Genomic DNA, 22,515 nt, shown 5'->3' with positions numbered 1-22,515 from the left:
AAAGCTGTCATATCTGTAATTCAAGCTAAGAAATCTGTGTGAATCTCTACCTGTATCATATGGTACAACCAGTATGACAGAAACACTTAAACCAGTCAACAGTTCTAGAGCTTTGTAGTGTTCTATGCTACCCTAGTATGCCATAATAAATCCCTTTGTTGAAGGCATGTTTGTAGTGCAAAAGGAAGATGACTTGGTTAGCGTTCTCATTCATGGTTAAGAATGGCATATGGCCTGATACATTCCTGTCAGCCCAGTTCATGGAAAACTTGTGGCATTTGATCTGCTCCTGGAGGTGGTTTGCCCAGGAAGTGTGCTTTCAGAAACAGAAGCCTCTTTCTTCCATCACTGCTAGTGTCTCAAGCTTTTGAGTTACCTGCAGAGCCTAAAAGCTTATTCCTCACACTAATTAGTTTCATGTCTGAACATGAGCACATGGTGGTGGGGGGGGTGGTTGAAACTACCTCACTAGTACTGACTTATTAAAATGAACACTAGTTCCTCTGCTGCTGAGCATCAAGTCTGGAGGCTTGAATATTCTGCTTGTCTTCAGGGTTCCTGAAGAACAGAGAAGAAACAGAAGATTGCTGCCAGTTGGGCTTGCTGTGCAGTTTTCTAGAGGAGAGTTGTTTCTTGTTCTGGCCATTGGCTTTTGTGCTTAAGAATCTCCTTTCTGTCTTGTACTCCAGATCTGAACTTTGTGTGTGGCTATAGATAGATATCCATGTGCTCACAGGACCTTACAAGTGCTGTGTTGTGTTTGTGGAGGGGTTTTTTCCCCCACCCATTTGGTCTACTCCTTTTCTCTGCACTGGTAGTCAATGTTAGCTTATCTGATGAGCATTTGTGTCTTCCATAGTCCATATGCTTTTTTCACACAAGACTCTAGCAATGCCCAGCTGAGCTGAAAAGCTGTCTCTGGGCACAGTATGTGCTGGCCAAAGAAACTATACCAAAGTTCTGGTGGGCTCTGCAGTAAGACTTACAAGGTCTGAAATTGAAATGTATATAATACATAAGGTCTGGAACTGAAGGTAGCTATAGGTAAGGGAATGATGCTGCAGGCCTGCTGGAAAGGGATAGTAAGTAGTATCTTGTGACTGGTGCCAGTGTATCATAGAATCATAGAATGACATGGGTTGGAAGGAACCCCAAGGATCACAGAGCTCCAACCCCCCTGCCACAGGCAGGGAAAAGAACATTGGAGGAGAAGAACCAGTGTACCTGCTGCCTGCCCAGTACTGTAACCTGCCTTCTGACACCCCATAGGCATTAATCCCACCACCATCCGCGGCACAGACACAGGAGTGTGGATTGGTGCCAGCGGGTCCGAAGCTGGTGAAGCCCTTAGCCAAGATCCAGAAGAGCTGCTGGGATACAGTATGACTGGCTGCCAGCGTGCTATGTTTGCCAACAGGGTTTCCTACTTCTTTGACTTTACAGGTGAGTGTCCCTAAACCTGTTGATGCTGATCAACACTTGCAATTTGAATGTGACTGTACCACAGTTTCTGTAGAGCAGTGGGATGGATGTGATAATGTTGCTCCCTTTTGGATAAGAAAGTAGCATGTAACTATTATAAGGAGGTATGTGAGAAATGGGAAGTGTAGGGCAAGTGTGTGATGAGACTCTTTGAAAGGCTTTGTAACTCAGTTGATGTTAATGGGCATAGCTGGCATTCACCTGGAAGATGATGGTGTTAGGAGACCTGTGTAGAAAGGTTCAGTTCAGGCCCTCAGACTGCTTTTTGGTATCAAGCTGTGTAGGAGTTGGGTAGCTGTAGAGACAAATGGGTTGGAACAGCTTGCTCAAGTAGAGGGTCACCAGAATTATCAACTGAAGGCATAGATGTTTGGCACTGAAGGGAGTGGAGGTAAGAATCACTCTGAAGAGCAGCAGAGAACAGAGATAGTGGCAAGGGTAGCACCAGGAAGGGGAAGGGGTTTTCATTGGTGAGACTGGGGCAATAGGTGAGAGCTGCCTATGAAGCTACAGTAGATCTTTTTTTATGGAGACATAAATAGAATTTTAAAATAATATCCTTAAAGCCAAACTGTTTGCATTTTTTTCCACCCTTTTTGTCCCTTGTTACCTGGCAAGCAGGCAGATGATTCTTGTCTCCCACTGTGTCATGATTACTTGTTATGTTTGTATGCTTTTTCTTGTGGACCATCTTGTGTAGTTTTTGGAGAGCTACTCCAACAAACAGTAAACCCCAGCTTTTTTTCTTCTACCTTTCTGTTCCCTAAGGACCAAGTGTAACTATTGACACAGCCTGCTCCTCTAGTCTCTTCGCTCTGGAAAATGCTTATAAGGCAATTCGTCATGGACAGTGCAGTGCAGCCCTAGTAGGAGGGGTCAACCTCTTGCTGAAACCCAACACTTCAGTGCAATTCATGAAACTGGGTATGCTTAGTCCTGAAGGTGCCTGCAAGGCTTTTGATGTTTCAGGTAAGTCATTAGTACAAAAGGTTGTTAAATTGTGTGAAAGGCACTTATGTGGAATCGATGACTTAGATGCTGTTGTAATACAGCAAGGAGCTGGCTTCATAGTTGTTCCTAGGTACACTGCTTGGGACATTACCTTGATGTGATCTGTGTCACATGCTCCTTTGGACCTGGAAAACTCACTGGAAGAAACACTGTGGTTCAGTCCTCAGCCACTGGGGAGGGGAAATAGTTGTCTAGCTAGAAGTGTCTGTCATCACTTGTGATGAGTGGCAAGCCTTTCTAGGACATGAATTTTTTTATTACTTGTTTTTTAAATGAATGTCATACTCTCAAAGTGGTCTATTGTAAGTGGTAGCTCAGGCATTAGATGACCTTACTGCACAGTGTTTTGCAACTTTTTTCAACTCAGAGCAGGGTTAGTGACTTGCTCTTATCTCTCTGCTCCCAGGAAATGGATATTGTCGTTCTGAAGCTGCTGTTGTCATTCTTTTGACCAAGAGATCTCAGGCTAAGCGGGTCTATGCCACAATAGTCAATGCTGGAAGTAACACTGATGGCTTCAAGGAACAAGGTAGGCCTTGACCCTCTGAAAATGTGATACCTACAGAACTGTTCAGTTTAGAATCTTTGTCATCAAAACCTGTGGGGCTGTGGGGTTCTTTACATGTTTGAAAGCTGTTAGTTTGCTTTGGGGGGAGGGAGTGTGTTTGTTTTGTTTTATTGTTTGGCTTTTTCTTCTTTGGTAATGCAAAGTTCAACACCCTGATTTGTAAAGAAGTGGGAGACAAGTAGTGCTTCTTACAGACTAACTGTTGCTAGTTTAGTCTTCCTCAGGACCTTTCTGTAGTTACTGCTGCATTGGAGGGTTTATGACTATAAGGCTCTTTCCCTACTGCTATCCCAGTTCTCCCACTCTCCAGTTCTGGAGACACCATGTTTCACATGTTCTGCTTGATCTAGACATCTCCTAGTATTCTCTTAACCAGAATCCACACTAGTCTAACTCATTGCCTTAGGTGCATCTCTGGTTCCTGTGCTTTACTTGCAAAGAGTCTTGAGGAGGCTTATTGCATCTGATGCTAAGAATGTTGGTATAAATCCCTGAAGAAATGTGTCAGGGTTTTTTTTTTGGACCTGGTAGCCCCAAGCAGTTAAAAGGGTGCTCAAATCAAAACAGGAAGCATCTGATAGGAGCGAGGAATTGACAGTGATTTTGGTCCTAGGTGTGACATACCCATCTGGAGAGATGCAGCGGAGGTTGGTCAGGTCTTTGTACAGAGAAAGCGGTATCAATCCTCAAGAAGTGGAGTATATTGAAGCTCATGGGACAGGCACCAAGGTCAGCATGGCCCCTTGGGGTTTGGAGTGTTTTCTCTCTCACCTTCTTCCCTTCTATCACATACCACACTCTTCTATCAAATTATTCTTTATTTTTCCAGAATATTTCTCCACTCTGCCAGTTGTTAGAATGGGTACTATTTACCACACCTGGATTTTACACAGACAACTTAACCTTTCAGATCTCTCCTTGGCCATATGTTTTAGAAGTGCTAATAGCCATTCTTATTCCCTTCCTACTAGGTTGGAGATCCACAGGAAGTAAATGGCATTGTAGATGTCTTCTGTCAGAGCAAGAGAGAGCCACTGTTGATTGGATCAACCAAGTCAAACATGGGTCATCCAGAGCCTGCCTCTGGGGTTGCTGCATTGGCCAAGGTAACAGGTGGCTTGAGAAGGAAAAGGGGGTGGTGGTGGATGGGGATACAGCAGTGTGTGGGTCTTTAAATATTTGTGTTAATGAAACTCACTGGTCCAGAATAAAATGTTTACTGGTAATGAAAAGAACTCAGGTCACTGTCACTCATCTACTTGGTGCTTCACCAGCAAATACTTGTAAAAGCTCAAGTCTCTACTGTGCAAGCTGGACAGAAGTGCCCAGGTGTTTCTCTGCTGTGTGCACATGTGTAAGGGTCTGCATGCACCCACTCTAGTTCCCTCTTCCTACTGCATTCTCTAAGAGCTTAACTCTGCTCAAAATAGGCTTTTGGGTCACTTCAGTGAGTGTCTTTACACCTGGCCTTCCAGTAGAGTTCTGCTCTAAGTTATTTGGGTGTGAGGGGGCGTATGAGTAGAGAGATGTAAATGTTGGGAGTAATTGGCAATGATGGAAGGCAAGAGGCTTTCAGTGCCAAGAGAGTGGCTGATTCTTCAGGCTGTTTGTGAGGGATGTGTAGTCTCTTCCTCTCATGCTGGCAAGAAGCCAGGTGAGCTCTTTGGGATGAGGGAGCTTGAATAACTGGTTGTCTTAGTAACCAGCCTGCTAACTACTGCTGCAGGCAGACCATCCTCTATTGGCTCTGGCTGCTAAACTGCTTAGAGAGCTAACTAGTGCTCGCATTTGGTTGTAAGCCTATTACTGATGGTCTTACAGCCAGACAAGTTGAAGTCATACACTGACACTACTGTAATTTTAGGATCTTTAAAATGGTTATTGTGACCCAAATGCATTTACTGAGGCTGTGAATAGCCTCACTTACCAATAAATAAGTTTTGGAACTTGATCAGAATGGCAGATGAGGGAGCTTTGAGATCAAGCCCACTGTCTCATAGACAGGCACTGTCTTGAGTTCTGCAGTTTTGGTAAATGTTTTCTTTTGGAATTCTATAAAATGATCTTACAGATATGATGTCCATCAGGATAATAGATCTGTACACTACCTGATTTCAGACTTGATAAGAATCCCTTGATCTTTGTGGATGGTGGGGAAAAAACCCTAGTGCTTGCCAAGGCCACTGTAGTTAAATGCTGGTAAGGGAGGGAAAACTCACCTGTACCTTTGAACTACTCAGCCTGTGTAATTACTTGCTGTACAGCAGAGGCAAAGCTGCTTGGTGGTTCTGGTGTATGCTCCCTGTACTGTATTATCAAACTTAAGTCTGCCATGCTTTCTATACATAGCATACTTATTTGTACTTTTAAAGCAACACCATAGTGTATAGTACTGTGTGTGCAGGACAGTGTGCATGGAAGCAGCTGGGCTGCAGCTTGAAACATGCTGGCTGGAGTTGAAATCATGCATTTATTCTGGTGGTTTTCCCAGGTAGGCTGCCATGTCTGATAGTCAGCTTGGAAGAACAGTTGCCAAACCAGTATCTCTTTCTCTGAGCGTTTTGAGGTGACAAAGGAACTGCCAGACATTCAGAGCTGTGTTTGCAACTGACCTTGTATTTTGTGGTTTCCTGGGCTTGTGCCACAGAGGAGTAAGGGCTTGGTGTCACAGGCTGTTCATAGAGATGCTGCTGAGAGGAGGGAGCTCTTGCTTTTTTGGGACAGCTGCTCTAAGTCTTGCACTGTTTCTGTCCTTCCCTTTGTCTCTGACCAGTCTACAATGGGTGCAAAGCAGCAACCAAACCTATTTACCAGTGCTTCAGCTTGGCTTTTTGTAGTAAAGGCAGAGATGGAAGCATTCCTTGTGATAAGGAAGAGTATGTGTGGTGATGTGTGGCTGGGGAGAGCCTGAAGTGGGGTGGGATGAAGGGACAGGTTCTGAAAGGGGAGAGAGATGGTGTGATATTCCTAGTAGCCAGACTGCTGGTCCAGCAAGACTGCATGGCTTTTCAGTTGGAAGGGGTCTGGAAGCAAAGATTAAAGCTACCAGCCTCATCTTCACAGCTGATTTAGCCTGCATGGATTTGAAATATGCCTAGGGGGAGTAGGTACTGCTTCAGTAACGTGGGTAATGCTGTTCTCTGGAGTGTCTCTTTATCCAAACACAGACCTGCCTTAGTGTGTGCTACATAGTCACTGAGAGTAAAAGAAAAATAACAAAAAATGTTTGTTAGAAGAAAATGTAAAGCACAGAACACTCTATTTCTTTTTTCTTTTTTTCCTCCAGGTCATTCTCTGTCTGGAACATGGGCTGTGGTCTCCAAACCTGCATTACAATAACCCAAATCCAGATATTCCTGCCTTACAAGATGGCTCTTTGGAGGTAGTTTGTAAACCAACTCCAGTGAAAGGTGGCCTTGTCAGTATCAACTCCTTTGGCTTTGGAGGTGCTAATGTTCATGTCATCCTGAGGCCCAATGCTAAGAAATCCCAGCCTCTGGAGACCTGCAGCGTGCCGAGACTGGTTCAGCTTTGTGGCAGAACCCAGGAAGCAGTGGAAGCACTGATTGAAGAGAGCAGGAAACAAGAAAAACACACTCCATTTTTAAGCCTGCTCAGTGACATCTCTACAATTCCAGTATCTTCCATGCCATACAGGGGGTACACACTAGTTGGTACTGAGAGTGACATTAAAGAGGTTCAGCAGGTCCAAGCGTCTGGTAGACCCCTCTGGTACATCTGCTCAGGTGAGTGTGGAGCACTGGGTCAGGGCTCCTGCATTCCTCTCTACATCTGGGGCTTGAGCAATTGGATTCTGTGCTCTAATGTTGCCACTTTAGCATGAGGAAATACCTTGCAGTCCTGCAGTATGTCCAGGAGACTCAAGTTTCCATTGTCTTACCTAATCCTTCCAACCTCACTATCTTCTGATGATGGCAAAGCCCAGGAGAGTAAAAAGCAGTGCTGAATTTATAGGGTGCTAGAAATAGATGAAGTTTTGCTCTTAGAATTCTCTCACTACTTTAATGGAGCATTACTAAGGCTTGCTTTCTCCTTGCCTATCCTGCAGGTATGGGAACACAGTGGAAAGGGATGGGCTTGAGCCTGAAGAAGTTGGATGTGTTTTGGCAGTCCATATTACGCTCAGATGAGGCTTTGAAGAGCACAGGCCTAAAGATCTCAGACCTGCTTCTGCATGCAGATGACAACACTTTTGATGAAACTATCCATGCATTTGTTGGACTGGCTGCTGTTCAGGTAAGACTCAAATGATGGTAGAGGGGGCTCACAGTCTCTGTCCATGTAAGCATGTTCTGCTAGTGGTCTGTTTGGCTGGGAACTCTTGGTACTGATGCCTGGAAGCTTGTTAAATATAATTGCTAAATGACAGCTGTTTGGAAATGCCCCTCTGGTAGGAAGGAGTGTGTTGCACATGTGACATCTTTGGGCTCTGCTTTTCACAAGGTGCTTGGATGGATGTTGGTCTAAACTGACCTGTATCTGTGTATGGATGAGGGGCAGCTTCTCCTTGTAAAGAGACTAAGGAATGTCTTGTAGGAGTTGTGTAAATGTGCTAAGGAACAAGGTTCCATAGGTTACCTGCTAAAACTTGTTTTGCAAATGAACTAAAATGAAGTCTCTTAATGAATCTTATGTTGATACTCAGAATTATTTCCTAATAAACTAGATGCTCTGAGCTTTTGTAGTTACCTGGAAAGCTGGTTTTGCCTCCTGCTATGTAGAGATATGCTCTTGGCAACTTCCTGTTGGAAATTGCTTCTTAGTGGAAGACTACATAGTAGAGGGGCCCAGCAGTCCTGAAGTCACTTCACAATTCATGGGATTGCTTTGAATTGAACCTGAAGCTGCAATTGAGGGTGGGGGTAAGCTGTGAGGCCAGGAAGAGTGTCTCTACCAAAAAGCCATTCTGCAGTGTACTTGCTGCTGTTGTGTGCCTTTGAGGCCTGACACCCCTGGCATGGAATCACTAATCCTACTTTTTCTTGCAGATTGCCCAGATTGACATGCTGAAGGCTGCAGGTCTGCAACCTGATGGCATTGTGGGCCACTCTGTGGGAGAACTGGCTTGTGGCTATGCAGATAACTCCCTGAGTCATGAGGAAGCCATTCTTGCTGCTTATTGGCGAGGACGATGCGTTAAAGAGGCCAAACTGCCCCCTGGAGCAATGGCTGCTGTGGGTAGGTACCCCCTTACCAAAAGAGTGATGAAGTGCATCTGATCTCTGCTCTATGGCATTGGGATAAGATTGAGCTCTGAAATTGGTCAGTGGAAACAATCACAACTGTAAAATTTGGCTACTGTTGCCTTCTGACACAGAACAGGTTATTAGATACTGAAGGTGATATAATGCTAGTACATGGTGACCTGAAATACAGCAGAATTTTGCTGATCCTTCTGAAATGAAGAGATTCATTGGTAGGGGACCAGTGACAGAGGCCTGATGAATCATCTCCTTTGAAAGAGGTTAAACATCTAAGGCACTGGGGGTTTTGGCACTCACTCTCTAGGGGGTGTGTATTCTTAAACTACTGAAAAAGAAACTTCTGATTGTCAGCAAGAGCAATGAGACTTGCAACCAATAAGCCACTATTACCTAGTGGGCAACTAGTTAGTGGAACTTAATGCTGTTAGAACTTACTCTTGCCTAATAGCACTTAGGAAGCTTTCTCCTGAGCAAGCTTTGCTCTGTGTGTCTGTAAACCTCCCTGTTTTGCCTTCTATTGGGTGAAATTTTGAACTTTGGACCCAGCAGTTTTTCTTTGTGGTATGGCTACAGGGCAACTTAGATGTTTAAAAATAGAATTAATATCAGTAGTATTCTTGTTCTGCTGTTTCTTATTAATTGGATGCAGTGGTCAATGAAAAACTGAAGTGCTTAAGAGAAAAGGTCTAATAGGGTATGCTTGACTACATGTTGTAATCCTGGAATTCTTACTTCAGTGCCACAAAGGATTCACCCACCTAACCCAGCCTTTTTTTTCTTCTTCCACATTAAGTGCTTGACTCTCTCACCACAGAACTTCTGTTGGAGTGCTGCATAAAATGTTATTTGTGATCTGATGTTAAGGTCTTCCTGTGACCTGTATCCATGTAATAGGTGACTGGATGCTGCATGTGTTGAGCTGGTTTAAGCCTCTGGAGTTGTTGATTTCTATGGATATTTTGTGGCTCTCAGTTTCTGAGTCAGGCTCACGTGGTCTCTCTCCTGCTGTAGCTCAAATTGCTAAGGGCAAGATGAGACAAAACAACCAGTTCTGTAGCTTTGAAAGTGTGTGGCTTCCCCTCATCCCCTAATGGGATGGTACAAAAATTCAGTCCTCTGGTTTTGTGCTCAATATCACAGTGATAAAAGTGATGTTAAAGCCCTGAGATAAATAGTTTTTGTAGAATCACTTTCAAGGAAAAGAGGGGGATGTCTCTCTCTCAAGAATCCCTCCTAGTTTTGCAAAATGCTGCATTAAGCACAGTGATTGTGCAGTTAAGATTGCTTTGCCTTGTGAAGCTCACTGCTAGAAACACTTGCTTTATCCTGTGGTCTTCCTTCTGCAGGTCTGACCTGGGAGGAATGTAAACGGTGTTGTCCACCAAAAGTGGTACCAGCTTGTCACAACTCTGAAGATACTGTCACCATTTCAGGACCTCTGGTGAGCAGGGAACTGTTATGGTGCATACTGGGGTTTGAATGGGACCTGTGAAGTTTTGGTGTGAAGAAAGCATGAAGCTGAGTTAAAGCCCAGATGCTTCCCAAGGGGAGCTGGGTTGAAGTGGTGGGAGGGGACCTAGTGCTTTGTATAAACTGAAATACACAAATGATCTGTGAGGAAGTGGTTAGTGCCTTAGTAAGCTGGTAATAAAAGATCTCTTATCATGATCAGTGTTGCACCTATGGGCATAGTGAGCGAGTAGAAGACTGAGGAGTGCAATAGCTTCATTGCAGATACAGCTCTGCTTAAGTGGCAAGTGATGAAGAGCATGGGGTATGGGGGGACTCGTGGAGATCCCAAATACACTTTGGTTCACATGTATTCCTCCTCTTAGGACGCTGTGAATGACTTTGTAGCCAAACTGAAAAAGGAAGGTGTGTTTGCCAAGGAGGTGCGCAGCGCTGGAGTGGCGTTTCATTCCTACTACATGGCATCTATTGCTCCAGTGCTGCTCAGTGCCCTGAAGAAGGTAATACTGCTTGCTTATGCTTGGGTGCCTGCATTGGACTATAGGTGATGTTGAGTTTAAGTGGGTTCCTTCCTTTAGGAGGAGAAGGAAATCTCTTGAGTATGTAGAACTCTGAGACCTAAGGTTTGGAGTCCTATGGCCTCAAGCAGGATATCCTGAGCAGCCTCATTGCAGCCTTCCAGTACCTGAAGGGAACATACAAACAGGAGGGGAATCAGCTTTTTAAAAGGGCAGACACTGGCAGGACAAGGGGGATGGATTAAAGCTAAAGGAAGGAAGGTTTAAATGAGATATTAGGGGGAAGTGTTTTACAGAGAGAGTGGTAAGGGGCTGGAACAGGCTGCCCAGAGAGGGGGTGGATGCCCCATCCCTGGGGGTGTCCAAGGCCAGGTTGGATGGGGCCCTGGGCAACTGTGTGTAGCTCCAGGCCTGGAGGTTGGTGGCCCTGCCTGTGGCAGGGGGTTTGGAGCTCTGTGATCCTTGGGGTCCCTTCCAACCCATGCCATTCTATGATTCTGTGCAATCAAGCTGAGAAAAATGGCCTGTGAAAAGGAGGGGCTGCTTTCTTTTGCCTGTCTTACTGTTATCCATGACATGTAACTCTTCCTCCTGTCCCTCTTCCTTATCTGTCTGTAGGTCATTCCACACCCTAAACCTCGTTCTTCACGATGGATCAGTACATCTATCCCTGAATCTCAATGGCAGAGTGATCTGGCTAAGTATTCCTCTGCAGAGTATCATGTGAACAACCTGGTGAATCCAGTGCTGTTCCAAGAAGGTCTGATGCACGTTCCAGAGAATGCTGTGGTAGTTGAGATCGCTCCACATGCTCTCTTACAGGTACTGTGTTTGATTGCATCTGTACCAGGCTATATTGACCTGTTGTTTTAGGAAGGAAATGGGAGATCTGAGGGAAAGAACTGCTTTACTGCTTTCCCCTCTGCCCAGTCCTCAGAACGCTTTCTCCCTCCAATACTTGGGAATCTCACACAACTTTTAACATTGTCTTGATGGGATTTTGGTGTAATTACATTGCTGTTGTTGTTCTGGAGGCATGGTATATGTTAATGGACAAAAACAATCCCACCACATTATCACTTCCTGATTCATGCACGTTGCTGCCTTTATTCATTGCTACCTGTGTTCATTGCTGTGCATTTTAGATAGCTGAAAATCAGCTCTCTGAACTGCAAGATGAAGAAAAGCATCCCATTATTTGAATCTAATGGAGAGTGTGTGTGCAGCCTGAGGTGGGGTAGAATTTAAAGACTGTTTAACAGGCCTTCTCTGAGAAAAATGTGACTTGGGTTTGAGGCTCTTGCCTTAGAAGGTGGTGGCTCATAGTGATTGCTCCTCTCATCCCCTATACCAAGTAGCTTGAGAGCACAGGAGCTTGCTCTCTTCATAAACTCCCTTCCCTTAATGATCAGATCATTATTCCTTTCTCCCCATATTAATTGATCTTTGTGGAATTAGCAGCGTGGTAAAGGATGCAGCATGTGAGGCACTTGCTCCAAAAGGTCAATGCTGTAGTCTCGTGCTTGTCACTTAAGACTCAAGGGGTGGAGGAGTTTGGTGGGGTTTTTCTTGGTTTTATGTCTGACATGCAAGAGGAAAAGAGTCTTGAGACTTAATCATAGTGAACTTGTGAGTAAAGTTCAATAGTTACACAGTGCTCCTGAGTTCCAATCCAGCATCTATTTATTAAGTCATGTTAGTCTTTACTTTGAAAGTGACTTGAAGGGAGAATCAGAGCAAGAACTTTTAAATTAGACAGATATTTTCCTCTATAAAAAGATTTTGCAATTGACTGCACAATTCTGGACTCTGCTGCAAGGGACCAAAGACTTACCAGCCAGGTTTGAGAGGGTTCTGTTTATTCAGTCTGCCCCACCCCATTCTCCTACTGAAACACCGTGGGATCACGTTGAAGGGAAGATACAAGTTGGGTCAGGTGTCCAAGGGTCTGTGTGTTGGTGTAAAAGCTGTTGCTTGGAGAATGCTCTAGGATGCTCCAGACTAAAAAGGACTGCTCCTGGGAGTAAGGGCCTGAGCTGTGAGTGTGCATTGGTGGGAGGCTTGAGCAGGGTGATCTCGCAGTGCTCGAGGTGCAGCCTCTGACTTTCACTGCTGGGAGAGATGTGTGTTCTGGCAGAGCCTCATGAATGCTGTGTAGGGTCTGCTTTACCGGTTGTGCAGCTTCTTGGAATGCTGCAAGGGTTTTGTGCTGCTCTTCCTCTTGCCTGGTGAAGTGGTGTGTGTCCTAGCACCTAGCACAGAAACAGAAGTGGTTTGAGGTGTATAGAGAAAACTTCAGACAAAGGAGTAAGTAATGCCTTCCCCCAGTGATTTATGGACTCTCCTTGACCAGGCTATCTTGAGGCGAAGCTTGAAACCAACTTGCACCATTCTCCCTTTGATGAAGAAAGAGCACAAAAACAATTTGGAGTTCTTCCTAACACAGATTGGAAAGATCCATTTAACTGGGTAAGGAGACTAAGGGGAGAGGGTGGGTGGAGTGTCAGTAGGGAATTGAGATCTCCTCTAGCACGTTATGTCTTCAGGAATTGAAATACTCCTTCAGCAAACCTGGAGGGGGGCAATATGGCTTATATCTGTACTTTATGTACTGAATGAGTTTGCTTGTGAAATGTTGCCTTGAGTTAGAGACTGCTTGGGCTGTGAAGGTGCCTTCTAAAGAGAAGCTTCATTTTAGAGGCCTAGGAACCCAGAACTAGCTCTTGGAAATACATTGTCATGTATACTGTTAGAATTACAAATTTGGCCTCAGTAAGTGTTCATGGTGCTCTTTGAGAATCTTCAGACATGGAGCCCAAGACCAATTACCATCTGACCTCTAAGTATTATTATAATACCTCAAAGTATTATATAAGCATACAGATATCATCTTCATCCTTGTCTTCCTAGGGTAAATGTTCTTGGAAATAACTTATTTCCACGTGTGGAATACCCTGTCCCAGTGGGAACACCCCTTATTTCTCCATGCATTAAATGGGATCACAGTCAGGAGTGGGATGTTCCAAAAGCTGAAGACTTTCCATCAGGTTCCAAAGGCTCTGCATCTGCTTCAGTCTACAATATCGGTGTGTTTGCCTCTTTGGGGTTTTCTATTTGTCTCTGTCCTGCTTTACCTCTGCATTTTTTTTTTGTAAAACTGGGAAAAGAATACTCAAAGCAGCATCCTTGAAGCCATCTTCCAGTCGTTAATATTTGGTCTGGATTGAAAAACTGGATCTGCTTCTGAAATGGGATGAAAGAATGTGAACAGAGCAGGAAACTCCTGATTCAGACACTCAGTTTTGAAAGAGCTGCATTTGGCAGGCAGAACGGTTGGGGAAACCACTCAAACCCCTTATATACATTGAAGGGGAAAGACCTGTTTGTCAGAGTGCTCTTCTATGTTTATTCTGCTCCTTACTTGACAGATGTGAGTCCTGAGTCTCCTGACCACTACCTGGTTGGTCACTGCATTGATGGCAGAGTCCTGTACCCAGCAACTGGGTACCTGGTCCTGGTTTGGCGAACGCTGGCACGGTCGCTTGGCATGACCATGGAGCAAATGGCTGTTACCTTTGAAGATGTAACAATTCATCAGGCAACTATCCTTCCCAAAAAGGGTGAGTGAGGAGTGCTGCTACAGCTGCAAAGCTGTAGAAATAAGATGAAGGGAGTTGGAGGAAAGAAATGCAAGGGGAAAGTGGGGAGGAGCTCAATTGAAAGAGTATAAAGAGGAGTGCACACGACTGAACAAAGTGAATTGATGCAGTTAAGTAGCATAAGGTGTGATCATCTTTATTACATGTTGTGTGCAGCAAGTCTGGGTGTGGTGAAAGAGAAAGCTCTGCTTGAGGATGGTAGCAGTGAATGACCTCACAGACCTGTTTTCCTCAATCTTTGTTTCTTGCAGGATCAGTACAGCTGGAAGTAAGACTTATGCCTGCTTCCCACTGCTTTGAGGTGTCAGGGAATGGGAATCTGTCTGTGAGTGGTAAGTGACAGAGGTGTAACTGTATGCATTGTCCTACTAAAATTCATTGTTTATGGACACTGACTTTAATTCTTGGCACTGTGTCCATCAGGGAAGATTTCCCTCCTGGAAAGCACTGCTCTGAAGAACTTCCATAATGAGGTAGTTGACTTCCAGCCTCGAGTAGAAAGCTCAAAGACTCTCCTCCTGAAAGATGATGTTTACCAGGAGCTGCATCTGCGTGGATATAATTATGGACCAACTTTCCAGGGTGTTCTGGAGTGCAGCAGTGAAGGTAAAATTACTTTCTGTAGCAGAATGGTTACTGTAATGATTATTATTTTGTATTTTAACTCAGTTTATATTAATAGTCCACCCAACTGTGGTTCTGACAGCATCAGGAAAACCGTTGTCTCCAAAGTAGGGCTGACCACTGGGGTTTATAGGGGAGGCTGGGTACAGAGCAGACTTTGTATTTGATAAGTGGCATCTGCTGAATGACAAAACCCTAGTGAGGCTTCCCTTTCCTCTTCTGCAGGAAGCTCAGGGAAAGTTCTGTGGAATGGGAACTGGGTGACCTTCCTTGACTCCCTGCTGCACGTGATCATCTTGGGTGACAGCGGGCGCAGTCTGCGCTTACCCACCAGGATCCGCTCCGTCACTATCGACCCAGTACTGCATCTAGAGCGGGTGTACCAACACCAGGACAACGTAGAAGGTAATGCCTCTTACCCTTGTGCCTTTGCTAGCTGCTGGGACTGCTGTGTGGATGATTTTATGACTTCCTAAGAAACAGGATGGACTTCAGGAGGGCCTCTTACTGTCCAAACTATTCTGCAGCTTCTTTAACAGTCTGACATAGCGTTGTTGATCTCATCACCTTGAATAAAATACTTGTGTTGTGTGATGCAAACGTAGTGTTTCTTGTCTTTCAGCTTTTGATGTTGATATGGACCACTGTCTTAATATCCTTAAAGTGGGAGGTGTTCAGATCAATGGTCTTCATGCTTCTGTGGCACCACGACGACAACAGGAACGAAACCCTCCCACCCTGGAAAAATTCTGCTTTGTGCCCTATATGGAGAGTAACTGTTTGTCTTCCAATGTCCATCTTCAAGACTATCTGGAGCATTGCAAAGGTAGAGTGGGATAGGTTTCTTGCCCTAATAGGGGAATCTTCTGGCCTGATGGAAGTGGCTGAGAGAAGCCATTTGTAGCTACTTCAGAACATCCAAGAAACAAAGAGTTTGTCTCTGTAGTAGCTCTCAACAAGAGTCATAGGTCTGTGTGTTTGCCTGAGGCATCTCTAGAATGTGAGTTGGAATAAAGCTGTGGGGAGGGACATCTACCCTTCTGTAACAGTGAGGTGTTAGATGGCACAGAGAAGCAGAGGCACAAATCATCATCTTTAAGGAGAAATCCAGCCTATTTGTTTTAAACACTGACAGGAGAGCATAATTCCTCAAGTCTTTAGGTTGCTTGTGAACTGCTAAGGTGGGTAAACTGGACACAAGAGAATATCTAAGGAGGGAAGGTGGTTTAGGGAGGTAAGCCCCAAAAAACTTGTTTGCTGCAAGAATGGAATAGGACCAGTTTAGTCTGTTGTGAAACTGGTACCTTAGTAAGGTGTTGTTCTGGATGGGGAGACATCCAGTTGGCTCATAACTTTCAAGTGTCTCTTCATCAAAGAAAAAAATACTTAAGTGTTGACTCTAGTGAAGAATCTTGCTGGATCTTGACAGCACTTTTGTTGTTCTGTATTGGTAAAGAAGTGGCTTCTTGCTCACCCTTTCACTTGGCAATAGATTTTTAAAGACTTTTAAACACTTTTTCCCTACCCTGCAGTGTCCAAATCCTATCCCCAAAGGGGTTTTTTTCCCATGTGCCATAGTGGAGTTTTTATTTTAATTTTTGTGATGCTGATGATAATTCTGACCAGTGAGGATGAGCTATTTTCCATCCTGTTAAAAAGCATAAAAGCCTTTCAGTATTTTTGTATCTTTGGAACTTAAGACTTCTCTACACAGCTCCTTAAATCAGAAGTTTTCTGTCTGTCCTCTTTCAGGCAGAGTCCTGTCACAGGTATCTCTGGTGGTTTACACTGTCTTGCCAGGAAGCCTGCAGCTTGGGGGCTGCAACTACTGCAAAATCCATAATCACATGAATGTAGAGGAGCATGCACAGTATCTTTGTGGCTAGGCTGCTGCTGAAGGATGCTGTGACTTGTAGTCCTTACCAGCTGGGACAGCAAATGAAGGCAAAAAGGAAAACAACACTTTCCCTTTCTTTTCCATAGAGCTGATCCAGACCTTACAGGCTAAGGTGGCAGTGCATGGGGTCAGATTAGTCATCCCTGGACTAGAAACTGAAGTGACTGCCCCAGAGTCTTCACCCATCCAGAAGGGCCTGCAGCATATCCTTGCTGAAATCTGCCGCCTGGAACTGAATGGAAACCTCCAGTCTGAGCTGGGCCAGATTGTGACTCGAGAGAAGATGCACTTCCAGGATGACCCTCTTCTCAATGGATTGCTGGATGCCTCAGAGCTGAAGACTTGCCTGGGTGTGGTGTTGGAGAACATGACCAGTCACAGGATGAAGATAGTAGAGGTTAGCTGGGATGGCACACAGCTAGTGTTTCTAGGCCTTCTAGTAATATGCCTGCATACTCTTACTGTTCTGGTTATTATTCTGGATATCACTCAGTGTTTCAACTTGGTTTCCCCTTTTCCTCTCCCCTCTCTCCTCACAGGCTCTTGTAGGGAGTGGACATATGTTCTCTCGTGTCAAAAGTGTTCTGAATAATCAGCCCCTGCTGCAGGTGGACTACACTGCCACTGACCGCCTCCCAGAAACCCCCTCTGCTATTGAAGCAGCACTACAAGAGGCTGGAGTTTCCTTCAGCCAGTGGGATCCAGCTAGCCTTCCCTCTGGAAATCTGACCAATGCTGACCTGCTGGTATGCAACTGTTCAACAAGTGCTCTAGGGAACACCTCTGAAATCGTCTCTAATCTGGCAGCTGCGGTGAAAGAAGGAGGGTTTGTTCTGCTACACACCCTGCTGAAAGGAGAGACTCTTGGGGAAACTGTTGGTTTCCTTACAAGTCCAGATGCACACCAGAAACACAGCTTCCTGAGTGAGGTAAGCCTTCTGGAAGGGCAGATGCTCTTTGGGTGCATTGACTGGAGTGTACTGCTTACAGGTGCTCTTGTGGTGAATGTTGAGCAGACATGGCTTGCATCCCTTTCCATTGAGGCTTTCTGCAGGAATGTGTAATAAACACTTCTTCAGAATAGAAACACTGTGAATTTCCATGTGGGTCTTAGCTTGGAGGAGTAAACTGAGTTCAGTCAGGACAGCCTTTCTTACTGTGCTGAAAGTTATTTTAGGTATGAAGGAATGGCCCTGACCAGTGTTTTCACACAGATGATACAGGTATACAGGTGAGAATGAATAATGTGCTGCATTATTGGGTGGGGTACAGCTTTATCCCTGTAGGATCCCAAAATGCTTCACTATCAGAATATCTCTATTCCACATCTCTCCTCCTTTTGATTTTGCTGCCAGGAGTGAGGCTTTACAACCTAAGTTTTCCAACACTGAAGTGCTCCCAGGGAGGAAGGCTTTTCTCTTGTGCTTCTCTATTTTATTCTTCCTTCCCTTCCTCTCTATTTTATCTGATCCTGTAATGAGATAGAGCAAAACAAGCCCTTGGAATTAAGGGGTGTGAGGTAGGGTAAGATGTCTGCTTTGTATCTGCAAACCAGTAGTACAATAGGCAGATGGGCTAATGCCAGTGCGGGCACAAGAGGAGGAGGGTGAGTAGCCAGGGTAAGGGTGGGAACTGGGACATCACCTCCTCTCAGCAGCTGTTAGACTAAGCAGTAATGGGAAAGCTCTCCTCTGCAGAACATTCCTGATTTGAGGGACTGTAACCTCTCAGCTCTTACTCTAGAATAAGAGAGTAGCCCTTCCACTAGTTTATTTTTTCTATAATGCTGGAGGGTAGTAGTTGGACTTTGAATGTTGCAGTAATGTGGGTTCTAGCCCTTTGTAGAAAGCAAAGACTTTTGCAAAGGAGACTTGAGAAGAAAGGATGAGTTCTTCAGCTTTGCATCTTACCCAGTAGAGAGGGGGATAAAAAGAAGACTGAGATGCTACTTGAAGCTGATAACTTAAAACATAGATCTGTCGTGTCAGTAGCTTGGTATTGGCAAATCCCTTGGGTAAGATACATGCAAGTTGAACACATCTTCATGTTGAATGTTTAACATCTTCATTGACAACCTAGATGAGGGAACAGCATCCACCCTCAGCAAGTACCCAATGATCCAAAGCTGGGAGGAGTGGCTGACACGCAGGACACTGCGCTGCCATCCAGAGAGACCTGGACAGGCTGGAGAGCTGGGCAGGGAGAGACCAGATGAGATTCAACAAAAGCAAGTGTAAAGTCTGGCACCTGGGAAGGAATAACTATCTGTATCAGTACAGGCTGGGGATGACCACCCTGTACTGGTTTTTAATGTCCAGCCTTTGCTCAGTGGTCTGTGGGGACAGGACAAGGGGCGATGGCCTCAAGATGGAGCACAGGGAGTTCCACACCAACATGGGGAAGAACTTCTTCCCAGTGAGGGTGAGGGAGCCCTGGGACAGGCTGCCCAGGGGGTGTGGAGTCTCCTTCTCTGGAGATATTCCAGCCCCATCTGGACACCAACCTGTGTGACCTGTCCTAGGGACCCTGCTTGGGCAGGGGGTTGGACTCAATCTCTGGAGGTCCCTTCCAACCCCTGAAAATTCTGTGGATCTATGAACTCTGAAGAAAATGATAATAGACTGGTGGGCAGGACTTAATATAGTTCTTAAAGTCAAGATTTCAAGCAAAAGCAAGAAAGAGGTGGACAGCACCTGGTCTTGCTGGTGAAGAAGCGGCTTTTGAGGACACTCAAAATGAAGCATGGATGTGACTTGTATTTATAAATGACTTTTTTTGACTCTCCTTTTCATTGTTGTCGTCTTGTTTTGACAGGCACAGTGGGAGAGCTTATTCAGCAAAGCCTCACTGAATCTGGTTGCCATGAAGAAGTCCTTCTTTGGCTCAGTTATCTTCCTGTGTCGACGACAAGCCCCTACCAAGACACCTGTTTTTCTGCCAGTAGATGAGAACCATTTTAAGTGGGTTGACTCCTTAAAGGTGAGAATTCCTGTGTCCTGGACATCTGAGTTTCCAAATCTTTATACTTTCTAAATGACATACTTAGCATTGTGACAAGAAAAGAGTGTGTGTGTGTGCAGTTACTTTTCTTAAAATAGAAGTTATTCATCTCTGCCTTAAGGATACAAAGGCTGTTTCCTCTCTGTGGTTCCTAGTAAAACAGCTTAGGGTTTGTCCCATAGGAGGCCTTAGCTGACTCACCTGACCGTCCTGTGTGGTTGACTGCCACCAGTTCTGGGAACTCAGGAATTTTGGGAATGGTGAACTGCCTCCGCCTTGAAGCAGAAGGCCACAGAATCAGGTATGGAAGCATGCTCTTGAGTTGCTGTTGGACATGAGATCTTTTTGTGTTAGTGTATTTTTCAGGCCTGTAGCAAAACAGACAAAATGACAACTCTTTGCTTGTAGGTGTGTGTTTATTTCCAACTTGAACCCTTCATCACCTGTCCCACCCATGAGTCTTTCTTCCCTGGAGATGCAGAAAATTGTTCAGAGAGACCTGGCAACAAATGTGTATCGTGATGGAAAGTGGGGCTCCTTCAGGCATCTCCCAATGCAGCAAGGTAACTCCTTTGAGGTCTGAGGATCACTTGGGTCTGAATGGACTTTGAGCAGAAAATGAAAAGCTGTTATTCCTGCAATTGTTTTTAATTATTGTTTTTAATGGATAATTTGTAGTTGTTCTGCTCCTGCTCAGAGTGAACAGTAGCATGCTCTGGTGTCAGGAGCGGGGGGGTGAGCTATTTGGAGTATTGGAGGCTAAGAAAGGGTGTTCTGGAGAGCAGACAGTGAAGGCAGCAATTGCACAAGGGATTTACTCATTATGGAGAAGTGTGTGTCTGTGTTGGTGTGTGAAGTTCTTGCTGTTCCTTTGGCAGCACAACCTCAGGAGCTGACAGAATACGCCTACGTGAACGTGTTGACTCGTGGTGACCTCTCATCCCTGCGCTGGATCGTCTCCCCCCTGAGACACTTCCAGGCCACTAATCCCAATGTCCAGCTCTGCAAAGTCTACTACGCCTCCCTCAACTTCAGGGACATCATGCTGGCCACAGGAAAGCTTTCTCCAGATGCTATCCCTGGTGAGTGACACTTCATTCCTGCCTTACTGTTCTAGCAAGGCAGCGTAGCCCTGCTTCAGGACCATGCCCCAGACACTTGGAAGTTGTACTTCCAGTTCTGGGTCCTGTGTTTCACATGGCAAAATGAATAAACATTGCTGTGTGGAAACATTACTGTCCCCATGGTATAGATGTGGAGTGTGAGGTGAAACAGCTTGTTGGGGGGGATAGATACCAAGGTGAGAACGTTGAAGTTTTGTGCTGCTGGACATGCTCTGCTCTTAGGGGAGAAAAATGCAAGGTGAAGTAATCTGCCTATAAAATGAAGGTGATTCTTGCCTCCAAGTGAGTTAAGAATTAATGCCATATCCATTTAATGGACTTAAAGCTCTATTTAAAGCACAGGGGGCAGAACATGTGAAAAGTGTGCTTGGAGGTTCTTAAGGGCAACTTGACTAGGGCTGGGTGTCCCTTAATGGCTGAGACCAGCCTCTGCCTAAAGCAAAAATAAAGCTTTTTGCAGTAAAGTTGTTTTTACTGTGATCATCCTTTCTAGTTTATGTATCACTCCTTTTTTTCCAAAGAGGAATACAGTTGCCTCTGAAACAGGATGTTTCTATGAAATTTCTCAGGTGAAAACTGGACACTAAAGCAATGTCAGAGTCTGATAGAATGAGACCAAGTCCTTTTCCACTGTTGTGGTGAGAAATTAACTATGGTGACATAGGAACTATGTGTAGAGTAGACAAATGCCAGCAACTTTTCTGTGTCCGGGCTTCCAACTTCCAGGGACAACTGCTGTAGTAAATGCTTGACCAAGGAACTCTAGAAGAGTGATTTCCTTTGTAAAACATGCTTATATTCTTTCAGGTAACTGGGCTCTGCAGCAGTGTATGCTGGGCATGGAGTTCTCTGGACGGGACACGAGTGGAAGAAGGGTGATGGGACTGCTGCCAGCAAAGGGGCTGGCTACAATAGTAGACTGTGACAAGATGTTTCTGTGGGAGGTGCCTAAAAACTGGTAGGTCAACTTCTGTTTTCAGGTTTGTGTATATGGTTAAGACTTGCATTCCTGCCTGAGGCTGATCCAGCCCTGATCAGCCTAGAGGACTGTACAATGAGCAGATTCCCCTCTGGGAAGTGCTGGTAGAGCTGTGGTCCCCTGAGCAGCTGTAGGATTTGGCTTGGATTCACTGTAGGAGTTGAGTGCTGGGGTTTTTGTACAGTGGTTTGCACAACATTCTCATCTCTCTCTTGGGCTCTTGGCTCTCTGTGTTCCAGCATACACTGGGATTGCAGTGCTGTGTTTCTGGTTCCTTGCGCAAATAGTTTTGCAGAAGGCTACAGTTCTTGGCTTTGCTTGGCAGCTCTGGTAGTCTGCTGGGTGATTGAGAATCATTTGTAGTTTTTGGCTTATCTTGGCAGTTTAACCTTTCCATTGCAGAAAAGTAAACTTCATCAGGAGAATTTTAGTCTTTTCCAAGACTAAAGATACCTTCTGTCTTTCACTTTGTATCGTAGGACCCTGGAAGAAGCAGCTTCAGTGCCTGTAGTTTATGCCACTGCTTACTATGCTTTGGTGGTTCGAGGTGGTATGAAGAAGGGTGAGAGCATCCTTATCCACTCTGGCTCAGGAGGTGTGGGCCAAGCAGCCATTGCCATTGCCTTGAGCATGGGCTGCCGTGTCTTCACTACTGTAGGTGAGTACTGAGGGTTCAGCGTTACAGGGGAGAAAAAGTAGAGGCAATGCCTATGTGTACATGTGTTTATAGATCAAAAAACCACACCTTTGAGTATATAGTTCCCCTACAGTATGATCTCCTGTAATTTTGATCAAGTTTCTAGACTGAGAACAGGCTATGTAGTAAATTCAGCTACCAATCACATGGTTGAAACTTCCACAGCACAGCTAAGTTTGTTCACCTCTACACACTAGATAACCAAGAGTAGAGAAGATGATAAATATGACTGCTTTTAAGTTCACTAATGTGATCAAAGAA

General features: G+C 45.0%; 1 protein-coding gene across 1 annotated transcript in view; it reads left to right on the top strand.

Annotated features, from left to right (window-relative positions):
• FASN (fatty acid synthase) overlaps positions 1-22,515 on the top strand; it is a 42,072-nt gene that overhangs the window by 7,259 nt on the left and 12,298 nt on the right. Inside the window, 28 exon segments of the mRNA XM_084273339.1 lie at positions 1,270-1,443; positions 2,251-2,451; positions 2,900-3,022; positions 3,675-3,790; positions 4,033-4,167; positions 6,348-6,807; positions 7,131-7,318; positions 8,071-8,260; positions 9,633-9,727; positions 10,122-10,256; positions 10,893-11,096; positions 12,628-12,743; positions 13,185-13,360; positions 13,703-13,894; positions 14,185-14,265; positions 14,357-14,539; positions 14,783-14,962; positions 15,180-15,383; positions 16,541-16,851; positions 16,994-17,383; positions 19,269-19,433; positions 19,637-19,755; positions 19,863-20,017; positions 20,333-20,536; positions 21,386-21,536; positions 22,037-22,065; positions 22,068-22,119; positions 22,121-22,215. Of these exon segments, the coding sequence (XP_084129465.1) occupies positions 1,270-1,443; positions 2,251-2,451; positions 2,900-3,022; positions 3,675-3,790; positions 4,033-4,167; positions 6,348-6,807; positions 7,131-7,318; positions 8,071-8,260; positions 9,633-9,727; positions 10,122-10,256; positions 10,893-11,096; positions 12,628-12,743; positions 13,185-13,360; positions 13,703-13,894; positions 14,185-14,265; positions 14,357-14,539; positions 14,783-14,962; positions 15,180-15,383; positions 16,541-16,851; positions 16,994-17,383; positions 19,269-19,433; positions 19,637-19,755; positions 19,863-20,017; positions 20,333-20,536; positions 21,386-21,536; positions 22,037-22,065; positions 22,068-22,119; positions 22,121-22,215 (4,824 nt within the window).

The sequence above is a fragment of the Gallinula chloropus genome (assembly GCF_964237585.1).
Source record: "Gallinula chloropus genome assembly, chromosome: 20".
NCBI classification, from domain to species: Eukaryota; Metazoa; Chordata; class Aves; order Gruiformes; family Rallidae; genus Gallinula; species Gallinula chloropus.
Note: the sequence above shows the minus strand (reverse complement) of the source record. Positions and strands in the feature narration are given on the sequence as shown.